The sequence below is a fragment of the Oratosquilla oratoria genome, chromosome 28 (genome assembly GCF_046742065.1).
Source record: "Oratosquilla oratoria isolate Oo_2021 chromosome 28, ASM4674206v1, whole genome shotgun sequence".
Classification (NCBI taxonomy): Eukaryota; Metazoa; Arthropoda; class Malacostraca; order Stomatopoda; family Squillidae; genus Oratosquilla; species Oratosquilla oratoria.
The window spans coordinates 43,853,542-43,876,008 of record NC_134804.1 but is presented as its reverse complement, the minus strand read 5'-3'; the positions used below and the strand labels follow the sequence as shown (position 1 = coordinate 43,876,008).

The 22,467-nt window shown below is 39.9% G+C and overlaps 1 protein-coding gene across 2 annotated transcripts in view; it reads left to right on the top strand.

Annotated features, from left to right (window-relative positions):
• The window catches only part of LOC143040349 (uncharacterized), a 34,193-nt gene extending 18,340 nt beyond the window's left edge, over positions 1-15,853 (top strand). For both annotated transcript variants that reach the window (XM_076211318.1, XM_076211317.1), the window contains exons 11-15: positions 484-725; positions 3,112-3,326; positions 4,419-4,510; positions 10,560-10,701; positions 11,311-15,853. In XM_076211318.1, the coding sequence (XP_076067433.1) occupies positions 484-725; positions 3,112-3,326; positions 4,419-4,510; positions 10,560-10,701; positions 11,311-11,507 (888 nt within the window). In that variant the 3' untranslated portion in view covers positions 11,508-15,853. The remainder of the gene's footprint in view (positions 1-483; positions 726-3,111; positions 3,327-4,418; positions 4,511-10,559; positions 10,702-11,310) is intronic.
• The last annotated feature ends 6,614 nt before the right edge of the window (positions 15,854-22,467 follow it).

Below are 22,467 nucleotides of genomic sequence, written 5' to 3'. Positions count from 1 at the left end.
GAAAAATCAAAACACACACAGATTACACAGAGTAAAAGAAAGAAAGAAAGGTCTTAGTTAAGTACGTTACACAACAAGTAGTAACTGTGGTAACGTCTAACTCTGTAGAGTTAAAATATGACTACACAGATGATTTTATTATGGCAGTAACCCAAGAAGGCACTGTCTGCAAGTCTTCAGCACTCAGAGATGTGTGCACATAGGAGAGACACTTGTTTTTGAAACTATTTGTTTTGGTAATTCTTCAATTTTACTCTCTGATGAACATTTGTTGATGCTGTCCAGTAGTGTGTGACAGTATCCCTCCCAAAAAATTATGTGTATAGTGTGACTTTTTTCCATCATAAGAATTTTATGATAAAAATTCACTCTATACTTGAATATATACAATAATTATAGATGTGTGTTCTGTTTTGATGAATTAAATAATATGTGGGTTAAGTGTTGAATAAAGCTAATTGGATATAACTGACATTCTTCCAGAATTCAGTGATTGCTGCTGCAGCAATGGGAGGCCTTGTATGTTCACTACTCTTGGTTATCGCTGTGGGATGTACCTGCCGACTGTATGCATTGCGTATTGGGTTCAGCAGTTCCTCAAGAACCGGGCATCGTGTGGGACACCGATCGACTCCACTTTCACCCTTGTCTCGCCTTGAACAACACCTCCTGCAGAGAGAACCACCGCCTTCCTATGCTGTGGCTGTGAATGATCCAGCTCTTGGGTAAGGGATTAACTTTGAATTTAGTTATATTTAGTTGTGTTCTTATATATACTTCCTTTTTTTGTAAAGGGGCCGTTGACAGGTACCTGCTCATGCCTATCCTCTAGGGTGTATGTTGGAGAGAACTTCTCCATCACCTATCTTCAGAGACCATCAACAGCTTAATCTCCATCTGGAGATGCAGTCCTGAAAGGCTGTCACTCTAAAAAATTTCCCCCTCTTTTTTTACATGAGGAGCAGACAGCTGATGACTGTCCCCCTTTTGCAAGCCTTGATAATTGTATTTGTTGCCTCAAGTTTCACTGCCTGAAGGGTCCATGCACATAGGGCAGTGGTGAAGACTGGTTGCTGTTACACATCTGGGTTTCGATCCTTTTCACCACCTTCTTTCACTAACTGGAGACCTATGCCCCACAGTGGGTGGCAGTGATCCCTGGGCCTGTCCGTAGATCTCTTTGGGAAAAAATGTTGGACAGTTGTCTGTGTTGTATTAATGTGAGAGAGATGAGCATCTGGGAATGGTGGTCTTGCTAGATAGATTTTAGGAAGAATCATCTCCTTTCTGCCAAGTATAATGTCTTGTTTGCGTGGTTGATTGTGTAAAATGGAGTCTTCCATGATGTGTTGAATAGTATGGGGTGAAGTGTTACATCCTGCGCAGTTGTCCACAATGCAGTCATCCAGCCTCTTCTGGAAGCTTAGGGCTGGGTGGTGACCACACCACAGTCTAGCCAGGTGAACACAAATACTCTCTTCTCTTCCTCCACAACCACCAAATACCAGTCTCTGGAAACATATTTGTAATCATATCACTCACTGCTCCATTAACACACTAAAAGACGACACATTGCTGCATGCCAGACTCCCTGATATCCATTCCTCTGAATCTTCTAGATGGAGTTAAGGGTGTTGATGGTTTTGGAAACTGGATGCCAGGAAGACGTTGCTTTCTGACATACATTTTAAGAACACAAGAATGGAGGAGACTGCAAGAGACCATAAGGCCTACACTAGGCATTTCCATGTCCATTACCACCTGTCATCCCCATCCATAAAGTTGTTAAACTATTTCTTAAATCAACTCCTAGTTTCAGCACTCACTACATGGCTACAAAGTCTATTCCATTTGTTGACCACCCTATTAGTAAACTAGTCCTTGCCTATTTCCTTTTGAAATTGTGCAGGATGACACTTGCTGGTACCCACAAATACAACACAAAGAGTAGTCCAAAGTTTCTGCCTGGAGAGATCTTTAGGAGGACCTAAGAACCATTGCTACTTAGTGGCTGCAGGTGTCCAGTCAGTGAAACTTGAAGCATACATACATACATATACCAAGGCTTTTTCCCCCTTCCAAGGGAGGTAGCCAAAAAGGGAAAGGCATAAAAACACTCCCACCCATTTCATCCCTAAATACACTCCACACCCCTCCCACCCTTCCTCTCATCTGAGCACCTCATTTACGAACTTTACTGTGTTGTTTCTGATGGCACAAGTAACAACGGTGGTGACAGGGATGCTTTCAAATATAATTAGTAGGGCTGCCCGCATTCCTCAGTGTGTTCCACTTAAGTTTGGCAGCAGTTAGTGTTCCCAAACTATTAAAGCAATATAGCAATATAGGTCCTGGTATAGTGTATACATACATACATACATATACCAAAGGCTTTTTTCCCCCCTTACATGGGAGGTAGCCAAAAAGAAAAAGGCATAGAAACCACTCCCACCCATTCCATCCCCTACATACTCCACTCCCCTCCACCCTCTTCCCTCCCTCACATCTTAGCACCTCCTGGATGACGGGTCATCCCTGTATCCTGTCCACTGCCCTGGGTCAGAAGCAGTGTCACAAGACACAGCACATCCACAACAAGGCTGCTTCATTAATTCGACGACCCCCCCCCCCTCTCCGTCAGGTGTAGTATGTGGCCTATGAAATTTTTCTTAGGTATAGTATGTAGTCTATGAAATTTTTCTTTGTGGCCTACCAGACTTTTATTTCAGTATGAATCTGTCTCTTAAGCTTTAGTATTTTGGGGGTGCTAACCAAACCAGACTAAAGTAGAACGCACTGAAGAATGCACCAAGGAACACACCCAGCTCTAATAATTAGGAAATAAGGACAGTTTTGAAATAAATGAAAGGCTTATTTTGATATAGAATTTAGGTTGTCAGGTAGCTAATATATCTGGGATTAGAAGATAGAAATTTGGGTTTTGTTGTGGCTACCACCTGACAGTCTTATTTAACTGTGAATAAGCTAGGGACAGATTCCCAGTATTGTGCACTTGTCGAAATAAAACATACGAGGAATGTTGCTATATTGTGGAGGTTGATTGTCGTTCTCTTTTTTATATTTTGAATCTCCTGAATGCATCTCTTCTAGGAACTACTATGGCAGCAGTCGTAGTGGTCGAAACTGGAGAAGACATCGGAGGCGCAGGCCAGCTGGTCCACCACCTCCTCCCCCGGAGGGCTTGGGGTCAGGAGTCGGAGTTCTTCCTTCGTTGCTTTCTTGCGGATTAAGACACCCTCCATCCAACTTACCAAGGAGACATGGCCCTCAATCAGGAAGTAACGGAAGTCACGCACATCAGTCAGGTTGGTACATACCATACATATACCAAAGTTTTTTTCCCCCTTATAAGGTAGGTAGCCAAAAAAACAAAGGTATAAAAACCACTCCACCCATCATCCCTATCATACTCCACTTCCCTCCACCCTCTTCCCTCCCTCTTATCTTTGCATTGGTCCCCTGTGGTGGGGGGAAAGAATACTGCCACCAAGTCTTCCCACTTGAATTGTAAGAGGCAACAAAAATGGAACAGGGATTAGGATTAGGAATCCTTCTCCCTGTAGCCCCACAGGGGACATTCCTAAAAAAAGGTAAATTCAGGTTAGTAGTACCATAAAAGAATAAATATTTTATGAGTCCTTTAAGGTTTGTATGCAATTTGAAGGATGATTGGTGGACGCTTGCTTGAGATGGCCCCATCACCAATGATGTTTCATTGCTTTATACACAACCTTACTCCTCCTAACCCAGAACACAACACCAAAAGTCTCACAAATGCAGATGACTTAACGATAAGAACTTAACACTGCAAATATGAATCAGCTTTCAAAAATGCTCAGATTTGCCTCAGAAAGCTGACAGAAAGCAGAATATCCGCATTCCCACAGGAATCCTCAGTAATGTTGCTTAGCTCGGACTATCACCAGTCAGGGATACACCCGTTAGGCTAAATTATTAGACAGTTTCTCCTGCTGGAGAAAGTATCTTCATAGTAGAGCCTGACAGCTGGAGATGGGTTTCTTCCACTGATTTGTTTTGTTTTAGGGCAGCCCAGAGGTTGTGTGACTCCTTCAGGAGAGACCAGGGGCAACAAACTGACTGACTGACTGCCCACATTTACTCTTGACTTTCATCTCTCACACACCCTTTCAAACTTGTTCATCAAAAATTTTAGTCTTTTTTTTTGTGCAATTTTTTTTTTCTTGAAAATGTTGTATACTGGTTTGTTAAAAAATATATGCATTTGTATAATGAGGTTCCACTGTATAAGCTTGATAAAAAGTTTTAGCAAGGTTGACTGTTATCAATGATTATTACTGAAATTAGGTAATGGACTAATCAGTTGTAGTTAGACTGAATTAAGTATGTTACATCTAATCATTTGATTTTCTTGATAGGTCTGGACTCCCAATGTTTAACAAGGAGAGGTAGTGAAGAAAAGGAAGAGGAAGATAAAGACGGAACAGATGCTGATCGTGCTCTCCATGATGTGAGGCTACTAAATTTTCTTTGGTTTTTTACTTTTGCTTCTTTACATAAGAACACAAGAATGAAGGAGACTGCAAGAGACCATAAGGTCTACACTAGGCAGCTCTGCATCCATCACCAACCTGCCATCCCCATCCATAAAGTTGTCTAATCGTTTCTTAAAACAACTGATAGTTTCAGCGCTCACTACATGGTTACTAAGTCTATTCCACTTGTCGACCACCCTATTAGTAAACCAATTCTTGCCCACTTCCTTTTTATATCCAAATTTGTCCAGTTTATAACCATTACTGCGAGTCCTTTCAGCAAAGAACTGAACACAGCAATGTATATTTTATAAGGAGGTGTCTGGACATGGTGTTAGTATTCTTGGTAGCTACTCTTTTGTTTACTGCTTCATCCAGAGATCAGGGGCCCCGACATGGGTAAGTGTCACCCCGGGGCAAGTCGAAAAGTGCCCCCCCCCACACGCACACACCGCCACTACCACCACCTTCCACATCTGATGGTCACTAGCACGATTAACATGTAACATTCATCCACAAAACAATGTTTATGCACACATCATTCATACACACAACTCATGATAAATAGATCATGCAAAGTACATTAGGGGGAATTTGCTTTACCTTCTTTTCACCAAAAGTGCAACCCCCCCCCCCCCCAAAAAAAAGTGCCGCTCCGGGGCATTGCCCCCCCCCCCCCCCCTGCTCCTCCCCCTTGTCGGGCCCCTGCCAGCAATGGTTATTGGTCTGTTTCAAAGTGTTGAGCTTTCTATATATCTTATGTGTACTTCAGCCAATTTACTCACTGGTAGTTTATAAAAGTTCTCTTGTTCATGGGTTGTAATTTATCTTCTTGTTCTATAGTAATTTTTATTGGGAAGTGGTCGGATGGTAGATTATGGATGTTTTCCAACATAGTTTGACTTTGTAGGGAGTGTGAACACATTGTTATGTCAAGAGAGGTTGGTTGTTGATTGTTTTAGAGAGTTGGGGTTGATGCTGGAGTTAATCATGTTTATGTTGGGGAGTTGTTCAAGAATTTTGTATTTACCTAGTTGTATCTTACGGGGAGGGGAGCTATGCTCGTTGTGTCCCGTCTTTGTATCTCACGGTGTCTAGTTTGCTCTTAAATTTGTGTATGGTTTTTTCACACACTGTTGTTTTGTCATCTTTGTTCCAGATGTCTACCACTCTGTGTGGAAAACTTTTATATTTGATTTGATTTTTTATTTATTTCATTTTATTTTATTTATTTATTTATTTATTTATTTATTTATGTATTTATTTACTTTTTTTTTTAGGTCTCTTCCATAAATATCCTTTTTGGGTTTGTTTCTTTTCATGTCCTCTTGTGTTTCTCTTGTCCCAATTTAGTAAGTCCTTTCTATCAAGGACTTCCATGCCTTTTATGATAATGTAGATGGTCTGCAGGTTGCCTTTTTCTCTTCTTTGTTCCAAAGTCAGTAATTTCACTTTAGCCAGTCTCTCCTCGTATTACAGGATTGAAAGTGCTGGGGCCATTTTTGTGGTTGCTCTCTGGATTCTTTTAATTTTCTTTATATTCTTTTTAGTACTGGGTAACCATAATGTCACAACATACTCCAGTCTAGGCCATATTAGTGTGACTAATATTTTTTAACCATTTCTTCGTCTTAATAGGTAAAAGCCACCTTTACTGATCTTAGCAAATTGTAGGGTTCTCCGATAATTTTGTTTATTTGTTTATCAGGGGACAAATCATTTGAGATAATTACTCCCAGGTCATTTTCAGATCCCACTTCACTTCCTTTGTACCAACATTATATTGTCCTGATTTTTTTTTTTTTTTTCTGAACTCCATTATGCTACATTTCTTAACCCCTTCCATGTGGTGCCACATACGTAGGCGGCATGAGGAGCAAGTGGATACACGAGGCTGCCATATCGGCATCTTCATTATATTTATTGTAGTTGCCCCTGCATAATGACATACTCTCTAAACTGTCTTCATCACATTTTCTATGGTTATCAAAATTCACGGGTGAAAGAGAGAACGATCGAAATAAGCGGTGACTATTTTTTATGATGCAAGTATTATGATGAAACATCGTACGTCTGGCAGCTAATGCTGCCCGCGAGATTTTGGCCCGTAGTGAAGTGGTTAAAGTTGAAGTCTACTTCCCACTTCTGACTTAATTTCCAAACCTTGTTTAGGTCTCTCTGTAGTGATTCACAATCCATTTCAGTTTTCACTTTCCTCAACAATTTAGCATCGTCTGCAAAGAAGCTCATGTAACATTCCACATTTTCATCCATGTCATTCACATAAATAGCAAACATTGGAGCCAATACTGATCCCTGTGGAACTCTACTGATCACCTTCTCCCAATGTGAACTCTTTTCTCTGAGAATTACTATAATTTTCTGCCATGTAGGAAATTCTCCATCCAGTTTAGTAGGTTACCTTGTATTCCTCCTGTGTTTTCCACTTTTTTTAATAAATTTTTGTATGGTACTTTTTGTAAGTCAACGAAAGCACAGTCAGCCTATTCATCCCTTTCTTGTGTTATATCTATTAGTCTTGAGTACATACATACATACATATACCAAAGGTTTTTTCCCCCCTTACAAGAGGGGTAGCCAAAAAGAAAAAAGCATAGAAATCTCTCCCACCCATTTCATTTCCCATATATTCCACTCCCCTCCACCCTCCTCCCTCCCTCCTATCTTGGCACCTCCTGGATGACGGGTCATCCCTGCATCCTGTCCAATGCCCTGGGTCAGAAGCAGTGCCACAAGACACAGCACATCCACAAAGGCTGCTTCATAAATTCGGCGACCCCCCCCCCCTCTCCGTCCCCTCATGCAGAAAAGGAGAAGACAGGGAGAAATCCCTTCGGGCTGCATCTAATTTTTTTCTCATGCATAATTCCTCACCCCCCATCCCCCACTCACTCCCCCTCATGCATCACAGCCTCATCTATACACAACCCTTCTCCATTCACCCATATCTTCAGTCCTCTCCCATCCTTCCTCCACAGACATTCCTCTCTTTTGTAATGCCCCTTTCACCCCATCCATCCATCTCATCCTAGGACGCCCCCTCATATTCACTCCTTCCACCTCCGCCTTCCACACTTCTTTTACTAATCTTTCTTCACTCATTCTTTCCATGTGTCCAAACCATCCTAATACTCTTTCAACCCTATCTCCCAGCTCCCTTTCCACACCTGTTCTCCTCCTCACCTCCTCATTTCTCACTCTATCTAGCCTAGTAACCCCTATCATACTTCTAAGACATTTCATCTCAAATACGTTTAAACTCCATCTCTCTTCCTCTCTCATGTTCCATGTTTCTGCCCCATACATTGCTGTTGGCACAATCACTCCTTCATATAACCTCCTCTTAGCATCCATTCCCAGATGTCTATTTCTCATTACACTTTTTAATCCACCAAGGCATTTACTAGCTTCTCTCAATTTACATTCTACCTCCTACCCCACTCCTCCCAAGTATCTAAAACTATCCACTTCCTCCAGTTTCTCACCCTTAACCACTTCCATACGGTGACGCCTATTTAGGCAGCATGAGGAGCAAGTGGATACTCGATGATGCCGAAGTCGGCATCTTGATTGTATTTATTGTAGTCGTACCTACGTAACCTCCATTCTCTCTAAATTGGCTTCATCATATTATCTATGGTTATCAAAATACACAGGTGAAAGAGAACGAACAATTGAGCACTGACTTTATTTTTTATAATGCGATTATTATGACACAACATTGCATGTCTGGCAGCTAATGCTGCCAGACGTGCGATGTGCCCCGGAGTGAAGAGGTTAATGCTCACTTCCAGCCCAGTGTCACTCTCTCCCCTTGTACTTCACATCACCTTACTTTTGCCCACATTTATCTTCAGCTTCCTTCTTTCACACATCTTCTCAAACTCTGTCACTAACTTCCTTAATCCCTCCTCTGATCCTGCTACAAGCACAGTGTCGCCAGCAAACAACAGCTGGCTCACCTCCCACTTTTCTCCATTTTCTTTAATCATCTCCAACCCCTGACCCACTACCCTTGCATTCACCTCTCGCACCACCCCATCCATGTTAAGATTGAACAGCCAGGGCGACATTACACATCCCTGACAAAGTCTCACCTTTACCTCAAACCATTCACTCTCTCCATTTCTAATTCTAACTCTAGACTGTTCTTAACAGCTTTCCTCCTATCCCATATATCTGTAATACCTCCCACATTGCCTTCCTGTCTACTCTGTCATAAGCCTTTTCTAGATCCATAAAAGTCTAAAATACATCCTTACCTTTTCCTAAAGCCTTTTTCACATATCTAACCACAAATATCTGATCTACACACCCCCTACCTGTCCTAAAACCATACTGTTTCTCACCAATTACTCCCTCCGTTCCTCTTCTAATCCGCTCAATCAACACCCTTTCATAAGCCTTCCCAACTACACTCAACAAGGTGATCCCTCTGTAACTACTACACTCACACTTGTCCTCCTTTCCTTTGTAAAGCAGAACTATACAGGCACTCCTCCTGTCCTCTGGCACTCTACCCTCTCTTATACAAACATTAAATAACCTCACCAGCCAGTCCACCATAACTGTACCTCCTTTCTTCAGACATTCTGCATGGTATCCATCCAACCCAGGTGCCTTACCTGCTCTCATCATCTAAACAGCTGCTTTCACTTCATCCTTCCCTATTTCTCCTTCATCTTCCTCACTCTCCACTCTCATTTTCTTAGCGCTTCCCACTGCAACTACCTTTCCCTCCCTATCCTCCTTCACATTTAGCAACTCCCTAAAATACTCTGCCCACCTTCCTCTCACTGCCTTCTTTTCCATTATCATCTCTCCATCTGCACCTTTTACCTTTTCTTCTCTACTTGATTCACCTCCTCTTCCTCTTTTAACTTCCTTCCAAAACATCTTTTTATTACTTTCAAAATTTTCTGTCATACTCTTTCCCCATTTCATATCTGCTCTCCTCTTTGCTTCCTTTATCTTATGCTTAACTTCCTCTTTACTTTGTACCTCTCATAAGATTCCCTCGTCCTAATTTGTAGCCAATCTATGAATGCCTGCTTCTTCTCTTTTACACCCTTTTTGTTTCCTCATCCCACCTCTCACTACCCTTCCTTCTCTTTCCTCCCATCCTCCTTGTTCCACACACCATCTTTGCACACCTTATGACTCCCTCCTTGAACCATCCCCATTCCTCCTCCACTCCTAGTTCTACTCTATCCTTTACTCTCTCCCACTCCTCTCTCAACTTCTTCTTATACTCATTCTCCTTTTTTTCCTCATTTAAGCAGTTCACTCTAAGTACCTCCCTACCTTCTGCCCTTTTCCTCTTTTTCCACCTATTCTCCACTCTCAATTTACCTTCCACCAGGAAAAGCTCTGATATTCCCCCGCCCTCTCCCCTTAGAACATGCACATCCTTAACTCTTCCTACCATACTCCTGGTCACCACTATATAGTCCATTAATGCTCTATCTGCCACCCTTCCATCCACCACCCTCTCCCATGTGTACTTATGCTTGACTTCCTTCTTAAACACTGTAGTCTTGAGTAAAAACATTAAATTTGTAGCACACAATCTTTCCTCTCTGAATCCAAATTGTCTTGGGTTTATTATATTGTTTTCTTCCAGGTGTTTTATCCATCTATTCTTGATTTTTTTTTTTTTCACAAATTTTGGCTACATTGCTTTTAAGGGAGACTGGTCTGTAATTTGTTAGATCTTCTTTGTTTCCTTTATATATTGGTACAGTGTTGGCATTTTCCCAGTCTTTTGCTATTTTTCCTTCTTTGAGAGAGCAACTTAAATTTCCCCATTTCCTGTTTGTTTTTTAGTTTACCATTCGCATATCTATAGAATAGCTTAGATTGATCTTTATATTTTTTATTATGTCTTTTTCATAGTTTCTTAATGATAAAACATTGTCAAACATTATATTAATCAGAAAATTTGTTGTAAGGGGAGATCCTTACAGATGGAAATGTCAGATTTTTTATTTGCCTTTATTTTAGGATCATGATACAAATAATGGAATCTCAAGTCATGAACATGTGGACCTGGATGAAGATGTTCCTCTTCTGGAAGATATTGGTGGCATAGAGGGTGTTGAGAGTGATTTGGATGATACGAGCATTCTTCAGATACATGACCAAGGTGGGTGTCACTGATGATTGTCATTTAAGTAACAATATTTTTTAGAGATTACATTGTTCACATGCTTGCTTTTTTTTTGTTTATCAATAGTTAGTAGAGTTTCTGTTGTCCAAAGTTTTAGTGCTGGTGATGGTTTTTAATAGGTTAGCTTTCTTGTTGATTTTTGTTGTCAGGTTCTTGATATGTAGGCTGTCATATTGATATCAAATGTTAGTCTCAGAATTTTTGGGTTCCTTTCTAGTGGGAGGGTTTGGCCATTTAATTGTATTATTTTATTATTGTTTTCTATACATGGTTGGCTGGAGCCAGCAGTGTTTTGATTTTTGGGGTGAAGTTTTTGTTCTGTTATTCTTGAGCCATTGTTACAGTTTGCTCAAATAGGCTTGGGTTTGCTGCTATTTTGTATTTACTGTGCTGGGTTATTGTTGTTAAGTCACCTGTATATAAGAGAACATCGGTGGGAAGAACAGGAAAGGGTGGTGGATGGGAGTGAAGTGGGTTGGAGTGGGTACCTGCATTTTGACTTGGCTACCTCCCCTATAAAGGGGAAAAAAAGCCCTTGGTATATAGATAGAAATCCCCAATGAATCTCTCTATATACTTCTTCAGATTCAGTGTATGAAAGTGAAACCACAGAGCCACCAAACTCACCAGACTGTTCTGTGGATGTTAGCATGGTTGACGAAGATGCAGTCAGTCACGAGGACACCTTGAGCCATACCAGCGAGGCTATGCATGCTGTTAACCTCGTGCAGTTACACACCCGGGAAGCAACTCAAGAGACTGAACTGCTTATCACTGAGTAGGAGCTTGTGAGCAAAAGAACTGCTGTATGTACCAATAAAGTGAATATGTGTACTCTAACTACGTAGCCTTGGTTTTCTCTTGCCCCAGAGGAAGAGAACTTGTATGGTAAAATGGCCTTGCATGTGGGGAGCACAGTTAGTAAGGATACAGATCACAATTGAAAAATATCTACTTAATACTGTACACACTAGGACCACATAAGGAAACTAAGTTACCTGAAACCGTGATTGATGACAAGACTAAAAAAAAATTTCTGGTGTATGTATGCAGATCATAGAATGAAATGATCCTATTTAGATATATAGTAAGCCATACCAGGGAAAACGATATCATATGTTATGGCAAATATGATGACCTTTGGATAAGGTAAGACCAAAATTTCATTGTAAAATTCATGGTTCTAGCTCGTACCGGTATCAGCTGTATAAGATGACACCCAAGCTACCAAACCATTTGTGGTGAGATTTAGGTCAGTAAGTTTTAAATAGATGATATGGTGATAGACCAGCTAAATACCTTGAAAGTAATTATAGTAATTATTTCCTTGAGTTTCACTGACTGGAAACCTGCACCCTTACAGTAGCTGACACTGGTCCTGGAGCCTTTCCATAAATCTCTTTGGGATGAAATATTGGATTGATGTCACTGTTTGCAGTGGTCATTGGGCCTTTCCATAAATCTCTTTAGGACGAAATGTTGGACTGTAGTCATTGTTGGCAGTGGTCATAGAGCTTTTCCATAAATCTCTTTGGGACGAAATGTTGGACTGTAGTAACTATTGGCAGTGGCCTTTGAGCCTTTCCATAAATCTCTTTGGGACGAAATATTGGACTGAAGCCACTGTTAGCCGTGGTCATTGAGCATTTCCATAAATCTCATTAGAAAGAGATATTAGACTGTTAGTATGAAAGAGGCGGCTGCTAATAAGTCTTTAATAATAAACACCACAAGTGAGGACGGAGCCTTTATTAGTACGACATTTCACTTGTTACAGCTTTTTCAAATACAGTCTTGTGTATCACGACTAAGTACTTGAAAAAGCTGTAATAAGTGAAATGTCATACTAATAAAGGTTCTGTCCTCGTATGGTGTTTATTGTGATAAACTTATCAGTGTTGCATTAATGTGGGATTGTTCCAATGTCATGCATACACACATATACCAAAGGCTTTTTTCCCCCTTATAAGGGAGGTAGCCAAAAAACAAATGCATAAAAACCATTCCCACCCATTCCATCCCCATCACACTTCACTCCCTTCCACCCTCTTCCCTTCCTTTTATCTTGGCACCTCCTGGATGACAGGTCATACTTGGAGTGAAGCAGTAGGCATTTGTCAGTTCTCTGTATGTGAAAAGGTGGATTGAATAGAGTTGAAATTGAAAGATCCTGGGCCCAACCTGTCAGATGAGTGCCAACCCCTCAGGGTTGCATCTCCAGATAGGGTAAAGGTGCGGACAGGTTTCGAAGATGTGCAGAAGAAAGATGATCTTATCTAATGTACATTTTGCAGGACCACCACTTACAGGTACTTGTTGTTGATTCCTCCCAGTGATTAAATAATACCTCAATGTATTACCTGTAAGTTATTTGAATTGTCAGTATGGTATCAGTGAGGCATATGATAAGGTTAATACTATATGTAGACTGCTGTCTATCGTGGTAGTAATTTAACAAAAGTTGTTGACTGATTTGATAAGATACCATACATATCATGTGGTGTTTCCCATCTACGCTTGTCTGATATTCCCAGTAGGATGCCCAACATTACCAGTAATAGTAATGCCATCCCTATACACATGTTTATTGGAAGTGTAATAAACTGATAGATTAAAAATTTGTCATAGGTTCTGGTCTGGGTGTGTTATGGAGTAGTCAAAACGTATTTTGAGTAGAATTTGAAGATCATTTCGAGTAGAATTTGAAGATCATTGCTTAGTATGTGGACTCTAGTGTGATCCACATTTTTGGGAAATTTTTTGGATGCTTCAGGTGTCATCTTATCTCCTGAAATATACAGTACTTAACTGTAAACTTAACTGTAAACACACAAGAAAACATAATATGTAACTTAATCAAATGCTTTGGGTTTGCTTGAGTGTTGGGGCTAGTCTTGTTCAGCATTTCAGATTAGTATAAATATTTAGGCAGTGTATGTAAATAAGTACATACATATGTATTCATATATATATATGTATGTATATGTGTGTGCATGTGTGTGTGTGTGTATATTTGTATGTATGGATGTACATATACACATGGGATATATTTATTTAAATATCTTTTTTCTTCAGCTTTGGTATCACTCTGAGTAGAAGTTGCCCCTGACCCTTTAAAGGGTGAGTTTACAACCCTTAATTAGAGAGAAAGAGAGAGAGAAAAAAAGGGAGGGTGGACAGGACTATTTTCCAATTCAGTTCATTGATATCTATACATAGTTATATCTATGTATGAATGTATATATCAGGGCCGTACCCTCTAGGGGGTGGTACAAAGAGCAACTGCCCTCCCCAGAATTTAAAAGAAATCTAAATTCCATTTTTCCTGGTAACTACCTCACCAATGTGGAAGTTAAAAAATTGGAAAATTCCAGGGGGGGTAGTTGCCCCCCTGCCTCCCCTAGAGGGTCCGACCCTGATGTATGAATGTACATATGCACGCATACTTTTTTCAGCTATGAAGGATGGTCCCATTTTTAAGGTCATCCAGCCATCTTCGTATGGAATGTGGAAGGAAGGGGTATGTACCCAATTGTACTTGCCTATTTATGATTTACATGATCAAGTCTCCTTCACAGATTGCTGTCCCTTTTGATTCCTTTAGTTTAGTTAGACACTGCCCTTTGAACTTAAAAGCTGTAGGTACCTCTCATGTGTTTCAGGATATCACTGATTTACATGTGTTTAGCTGGCTAAATAATAGTAATTATAGCCTTGGGTTTTACTGACTGAAAACTTACAGCCCCACTCTGGCTGGTAGTGGTCCTTGGGTTCTCCCATAGATCTCAGAGAAGAAATGTTGGATTATTGTCTGTGTTGTATTAGCATGAAGCTGTTTCTCTGTCTCTGGCTTGTATTCGTAGGAGAAAAGCTGTTGCTGGTTGTCAGGACTCGCTGACAGTGAGAGATCCTTGGTCAAGTTTAGAGACTGAGTTTCAGTCCTTTAGTTCTGTAGCTCCGTATGGAGATGAGTGTTGATAGGATTTGATGGCAGGCATGAAGGAGGTAATATTTTCGAATGAATGTCTCACAGGACCACCACGTACAAGTACCTGTTGTTGGGCCCACGTAGTTGAATATTAGAAGAACAACTCATACTTGTAATGTCTCATCTCATTATTTTAATTTTTCTGATTGGCACTGCTGAAGTTGTAATTCACTATAAACTTTTATTTTTCTTGCATATGTTGAAGAGTGGCAGATATAAACAAAAAATCGCTGGGTGTATGTTATCCTTTCAGTCGGCATTTGGTCAACCGTTATGACATACGCATGAGACTGAAGGTATTGGGAATTCCCCTCCCCATAGTTCAGAAAACTATATAATGATAAGGTCAAGATTGGTAAATACTTTGCTTGCCAGAAACATCATCACAAAAGCCAAAAGATTTTATTTATGATACAAATATCTAGTTGCATATTTGCCTTCAACACTCTTTTAGCTAGTCTTTCCTCACTCATTATTATTTTCCATGTGCCCAAACCATCCCAGTATTCATCACTCCTGTCTGCCAGCACCCTTTCTACCCCTGCTCTCCTCTTCACCTCCTCTTTTCTCATTCTATCCATCCTCATAACTCCCAACCATACTTCTCAAGCTCCTCATCTCAAACACAAATAAATTTCTCCTTTCTACTTCCTTCACATTCCATCTCTCTGCCACATATAGTGTCATAGGCACAGTCGCTCCTTCGTATAGTCTTCTCTTTGCATCCATCCCCTGATACCTATTTCTCATAACGTTTTTCATTCCCCCAAGACGTTTACTCGGTTCCCTCACTCTACAGTCATCCCATCTACCAGCTGAAGTTCAAGTGCTACATGATCTCTTTTCCTAGGAGGCATATAATACTTTAAAAGAGTTCATAATATTGCATTCTTTTATGGAGTGTATCTCTTTTCCTGTACAATTATGTAAATACACACAGTGAGGTAAATACAGTTAGGTAAATACACACTCAAAATTTGGTAAATACTGTTAGTTAAGTACACACAAATATATATGTTCTTGAATATGCACATAATTTTTCTTTCTTTTTCTTTTCTCTTTTTTTTTTCTTGTTCTCTATCTGCTGGAACTGGCAAAGTGTATATATATATATATATATATATATATATAAATATTTATATTTATATATAAATATATATATACATATATATATATATATATATATATATATATATGCTAATAAGAACATGGGTATGTGTGTTCACGTATGCAAAGTAGACCACTTGGAAAAAGAAACTAATGAAACAGAGCGCTTTTGTATATTACATCTTCAGTGCAAAAAGTACATAGTTGATAGAAATACATAGATTATATATACTGTATATGAAAAAGGAACAAGGATAGTTTACAAAAGGGTAGAAGACAATTTACCCCCCTGACAGCCCGCCTTCCAGGGGGTAAATTGTCCTCTACCCTTTTGTAAACTGTCCTTGTTCCTTTTTCATGTATATATCTATGTATTTCTATTACTATGTACTTTTTGCACCGAAGATGTAATATACGAAAGCGCTCTGCTTCGTTAGTTTCTTTTTCCAAGTGGTCTACTTTGCATATATATATATATATATATATATATATATATATATATATATATTTACATATATATATATATATATATATATATATATATATAGTTTAATGTCACAAACTCCTTGCTAATGGGAGACTAGGATGGTACCCCTTACAGAGGACTTTGTAGCGTGTAATTTAGTGAACCATGCCTTTGGTTCAACTTTGCTGGTGGTAATGTTTGAACACCCATTCCCTCAACCTTCGCTGCAAGAATTGATGCCCTAACCTGCTGTTTGAATGTTTGTATATCTATGTATACACAATAATTTGTTAACTACTTAAGTATATTTTAAAGAATCTCTTTAGTATTCTACCATAATGAAGGGGTTAATAATATTAGTATATTTTCAGATTCTTTTTCACACGAGATATGTTGTTTGAAAAATGGTCCTGAATGTGAGATAGCCCCTATAAACTGACACAGATTAACTATAATGTTTATGCATCAACTTGACTGGAGTTTTTTGAAGTGAGATGGTGTAATTGTAAGTCAGAACTTGAACTGTTATCATATATATTTATTTATTGCTTTGGGTTGGTTTTGTTTGGTCTCTGAAATGTTTATTGTTTTTAAATTCTCTGTACCAGTTACACCTGTAGAATGTATCTATTACCATTCCACTTAGAATATACACCTGTGATATATGATTACCTTAGAATTGATTAAATTATGTAGATTTAAGTTGAAAAAATAAAGATCTGAACTAGTGAACTACATGTTTGATTATAGATATCCCATTGCTGAAACATAGAATTAATAGTGAGTGATCCATATTTTTTCCAGTGTAAAACTGCAACCATTTAGGTTGAATTTTATTTGAAATAAGAAAATTATCAGTAATAGTCATAGTGCTGTACTTGTTACACTTAAATACTTCGATTCGGGAGAAATGGTGTGTTGTGTGCAGGTGGTAAACTGTATGTGTTTGAATGATGTGCTGCAGGTGTTTTTTTTATGTTCAGTTGGACGTATCTGCTTGATATAACGAGACAGGTGAGTAGAATTGAGGATTCTTATATAGAACTGTGTACCAGTCATTTTCATATATCATTATGGAGAGGAATTTGGTTTCTGTGTACAGGTGTCATTGGGGTGGTTTTGATCCATCCTGTTATTTGTTTCTTTTGGGGGGCAGGGATCAAGCTATGGAGGCATAGTCAAGTGTATTGACTTATTTGTACCTGATTGCATTTACCTAACTGATTTTCAATTATCATATACAGATTTCAATTCATGTATTGTTTCAGCTTGGGGTATATCACCTTCTAAGCTATTCCAAGTATTTATGCATCTATATGGAAAGCTGTATTTCTTCACATCCTTTAGACATGTAGTCTTTTTTGTTTGCATTACCTCTTAAGGCCCTCCCTTCTTAATCAAGAGATCTCTTCTGTCAGTGTGATCTATCCCATTTGGTTACCTGAATACTGTAATCATATCACCACTTTCTCTTTGATCTTTCAAAGTTGGTAGACCAAGTGCTTTTAGTTTTTCCTCGTACACTTTATCTGCCAGGCTGAAAACCAGTTTGGTTGCTGCCCTTTGTATTCTTTTGATCTTGCTGATGTCCTTCACTCTGTGTGGGGGCCATACCACTGACGCATATTCCCCACTTGGATGGATCAGAGTTTTGATGAGTTTTTGCATTACCTTTTCATACACCGTGCAATGGATTACAATACAAAGGAAGAGCATACTGAAAGCTTGTGTCACTTCCAATTATCTCAAAAGATAGAGCACTTCCCTTGGTTCCACATTTATATCTTCTAAACCTGGATTTTTGTTCCCCTTGGTTTCCTTCAAAAAAAAAAAAAAAAAAAAATGCTCTCTATTGCGAAGACTGATTGAAAACTTTCATTATTTCTGCTTGGGTCGAGTCCTTTTCAAAGACTTCACCACATACTTTCAACTTGGTGGTTACTTCCCCATGTCTCAATTTGTCATTCATAAACCTGTAAAAGAGTTTCAGTTAATTTTTGCATTTATATACTGCACCTCTTTCAAAGTTACTTTCTTCCTCCCAGCAAGTTCTTGTATAGTCATTTCTAGCTTGTTTTTAAGCTTCTTTTGTTGTGCTGCTTTGTCTCTTCCTCCATTTTTCCCAAGCCACATCCCTGCCCTGTGAAACCAGTCTTGTTTCTGCTTCCTTCCACTATTCTTTGGCACATGTTTGTTCACTCCCTGATTGTAAATGACAAGAAAGATTTCCTCCTTATTCCCATGGTATTCATGAATTCCTCCCAGTTGGCTTCTTCAAATTATTTTTTTCAACCCTAATTAATCAGCTTTCCCAAAATTGAGTCTTCCTTGCCTTAGCTCTATTTCTTCATAATCCAGCTGAAATGAATATTTATGTGGCCACCTTTTCCTGTGGGGCAAAGATATTTCAAGGAGCTGATGATGCCTGGCTCTTTGGTTAGATGCAGATCTAATCTTGTGGGAACGTCATCTCTTACCTGAGTGACTTCCTTTACCCATTGAGTCATTGTGTTTTCCATTGCTATACTTAATAGGGTATTTCTTAAGGAATCTACTTTGCCACTTGCTTTCCATTCCTCCCAGTTGACCTCACTGCAATTAAACTCTCCAGTAAGGACTAAATTGCTACTTTGCTCAAGCAGCAATTTAGTCCTTATCAGAAATTATTGGGGTATCAAGATGTGGAAGCATACTCAAGCATGGTTCCTAAGAACTGTAGATTGATTAAAATTTCCTTCTGTTGTCCAAAGCCCATGTTTTTAATTTATTTTAGCATGTTTACTCTCTTGTTGATTTCACTGTCAGATCTATGACTGAAAATATGGGATGATGGATGATAATTATTATTTCTGGGATGAGCCATTATTTTAGTTTTTCTAACAAACTTTGAGTGTTCTTTACCACTATCTTGTAGTTGATGTTAGATTACATGTGTGCTGGTGGTATAATCAGAAATATATGGGTCATATATCTATAGTCACTGTTTAAATCCTGCACTTCTCTGTAATTACCAGCAGTAAATGTTACCTGTCCCAACAGTCCAAGCAATGATCTGAAAAGTGGCTCATGAAATCTAAAACAAGTAAATTTAAGGTCATGTGCATAGACAAACATAACAAATATGATTACAAGTTATTTGGAAAGTCATTAACAAAAGTGGATAGTGAGAAGGATCACTGATAATTATCAGTAATGATCTCAAATCATCTAAGCAGAGTATTTCTGCCTCAGAGGAGGCAAATAAGATTCTAGGACTGATTGCACTATCTTTTGATTTTAAAAGTCCATCTGTCATTAACAAGCTATATAAATTGTTGGTTTGTCCACATTTGGAATATACTGTATGCCTGTATCCATATGGTCACTAGATCTCATTAAAGACATTGACAGATTGGAAAAAGTACAACAGCAAGCCATTAAATTGATTCCAAATATCAGATACAAATCATATGAAAATCGACTAAAACACATGAATCTATTTTCCCTAAAAAAGTGTAGACTTATGAGTGATTTGATACAGGTCTTTAAGATTCTAAATGGAATTGGCATCAAAAGTGATGAAATTTTCACACTGAATGTGAATCAGACAAGAAATAATGGTCTCAAACTGTCAGGAAGTATAATTTTGTAAGTGAGTAGAAACAACTTTGCCAACTGTTTAGTAAATGAGTGGAATAAACTTCCTGCAGAGACAGTGCAATGTAGTATAGTTTGAAGTTTTAAAATTAATTTAGATAAGCACCTTAGAAATGCGCTGTTATGCCTGCCAAAAATTAATTTTGTTTTATTGATTTATCATTATTATCTATCTCTATTTTTGTTATCTATGTATTATTATGATTTGTTGTTATTTTTCTGTTTGTTTAATATAATTATTTTTCATTTGTTTATTTACTTCCCTATTTATTTGTTTATTTTTTATTTATTCATTCGACCTAGTTATGGACCGAAAGGTCTCATGTCGGCATGCTCTTCCTTTGTAATCAAAAGTGACGACTTCGGCCGTAGCTAAGCGCCTCCTGGCGTATAAGGTGAAGAACATGCCCAGTAAAGAGTTTATTGGTTATCAACTTAAATGTTAATTCTTGGGGAGGATTCTTTAATACACAATGCCTCTGATATGAACAAGCGTCTTGAAGAAAAGAAATGCAGAATTATATAGCACACTCAACGAAATTGAACCCGCGTGTTTGCCGTGCGTGGCATCACTGCACTGAGGTCCCCCCCTACCCCCACACCCCCGAATTAGCATCAACCTTCTCTGGTCCTCTATTCAGGACAGGACATGTGGCCCCCTCTTGGCTCGGAGAGGTCAATCGGCTGGGCTGATTTATTTCAATCTGTGGGTCAGGCACGCCCAGAGTCAAACAACTACCGCCTGGTCCGACGCCGCACAGTCCACGACTGTCATCCCCTAGTGTTAAGGTGGTGGGTATGTATATTCTTTCATTACCCCTGGGACTCTTGGATTCATATGTATAACCAAATCCTGGTCTCTCCTTGTTGGGCTCGGTGGTGGGAGGGTGAATCACAGGCTTATGTTCATGGCAACCATACTAGACACATATGGTGGGGATGGGCTTGCAACCTGTCCCCATCTAAATCACCAAACCCGCTGTGCGGGGTGCCGGGGTGTTGCAAATGAGGCACAAGCACCTCGAACCAGGCCTGGGATGAACATCCGACGGGGTCTCCGTTTGAGCCTATGGAACATTCTCCCAAGATAATCGAATACCCTTTTTATCGGCGGAGCTCAGGAACCTTGGATTTGATGTAGTGGCTCAGAGGTGAGAAGACCGGTCAGCGTCAAGATCAGCTGTGAGAATTTCACTTACTTCTGGTCGGGCAGAACCGATAGGACCCACTGCGCGAGAGTAGCTGTAGGCATATCTAGCCGACTGGAACGCGCTGTTGTAAAGGTTACTCTGGTTGGTGAGCATATGATGCTGGTGAGGTTGAAGCACACATTGACCTATCTCTCTTATTGGAATATATGCCCCAACTGAGGCATATAGCCTTGAAGAGAAAGATATGTTCTATGCCAAGTTCGAATCTATAGTTGATCGGTGCCCGCCATAAGACACACTTATTGTTCTGGACGACTTCACTGTGGTTATTGCCACTTTGGCAGAACCAGGAACATCAACAGTTTTCTCCTGAACTTTGCAAAGTCCAGAAGCTGTTCCTGGTTCCAGAGACGAGAACCACGTCAATGGACATAGTATAGTAATGCCGGAGGAGTGGCCAAGGAGGTCGATTACATACTTTTTAGCATTTGTTGGAAGATCTTACAGAACTGCGGGGTTAATAGAAGTGCTGAATTATTTGGAACCAATCACAAACTTGTGGTCGCAACACTCACACTGCGCATCATATTTAGGAGAATCCCGCCATGTAACCCATCTGGGTTTCATCTGGAGAAATTCAGGGATGGTGCATGTGTCCAGGAATGTGTAGTACATACATACATATACCAAGGCTTTTTCCCCCTTCCAAGGGAGGTAGCCAAAAAGGGAAAGGCATAAAAACACTCCCACCCATTTCATCCCTAAATACACTCCACACCCCTTCCACCCTTCCTCTCATCTGAGCACCTCCTGGATGACGGGTCATCCCTGCACCCTGCCCACCGCCCTGGGTCAGAAGCAGTGTCGCAGGACACAGCACATCCACAGCAAGGCCGCTTCATTTAATCGGCGACCCCCCCCCTCTCCGTCCCCCCTTGCATATAAGGAGAGGACGGGGAGAAATCCCTTCGGGCTGCGTCAAAACTCACTCACACACACTACCCCACCCCCCCGCCCATTTCTCCCCATGCAGTCACATCATCATCCATATACAACCATTCTCCACTCACCTCTGTCTTCCGTCCTCTCCCTTCCTTCCTCAACAGACATTCCCCTCTTCCCCAAAGCCCCCTTCACCCCATCCATCCACCTCATGTGTAGTAGATCTGTAATCGGTTTGAAGTACTTGGCTCACGTGAGGATCCTGAAGAACGACACTTTTAAACGTGAAAATATAAGAGCTGCCGAGGAGTGCGTTGGAGAGCACCCAAGGTCGAGGAGTGTTGTGGCGTCGCGGGAGATATTAGAGAGTATAGTTAGGTCGTGCTGCCAGAATAGCTGGGGACCTGGACCAATACAGGACTGTGAAAGGGCGGACTAGAGCTCCCATGAGA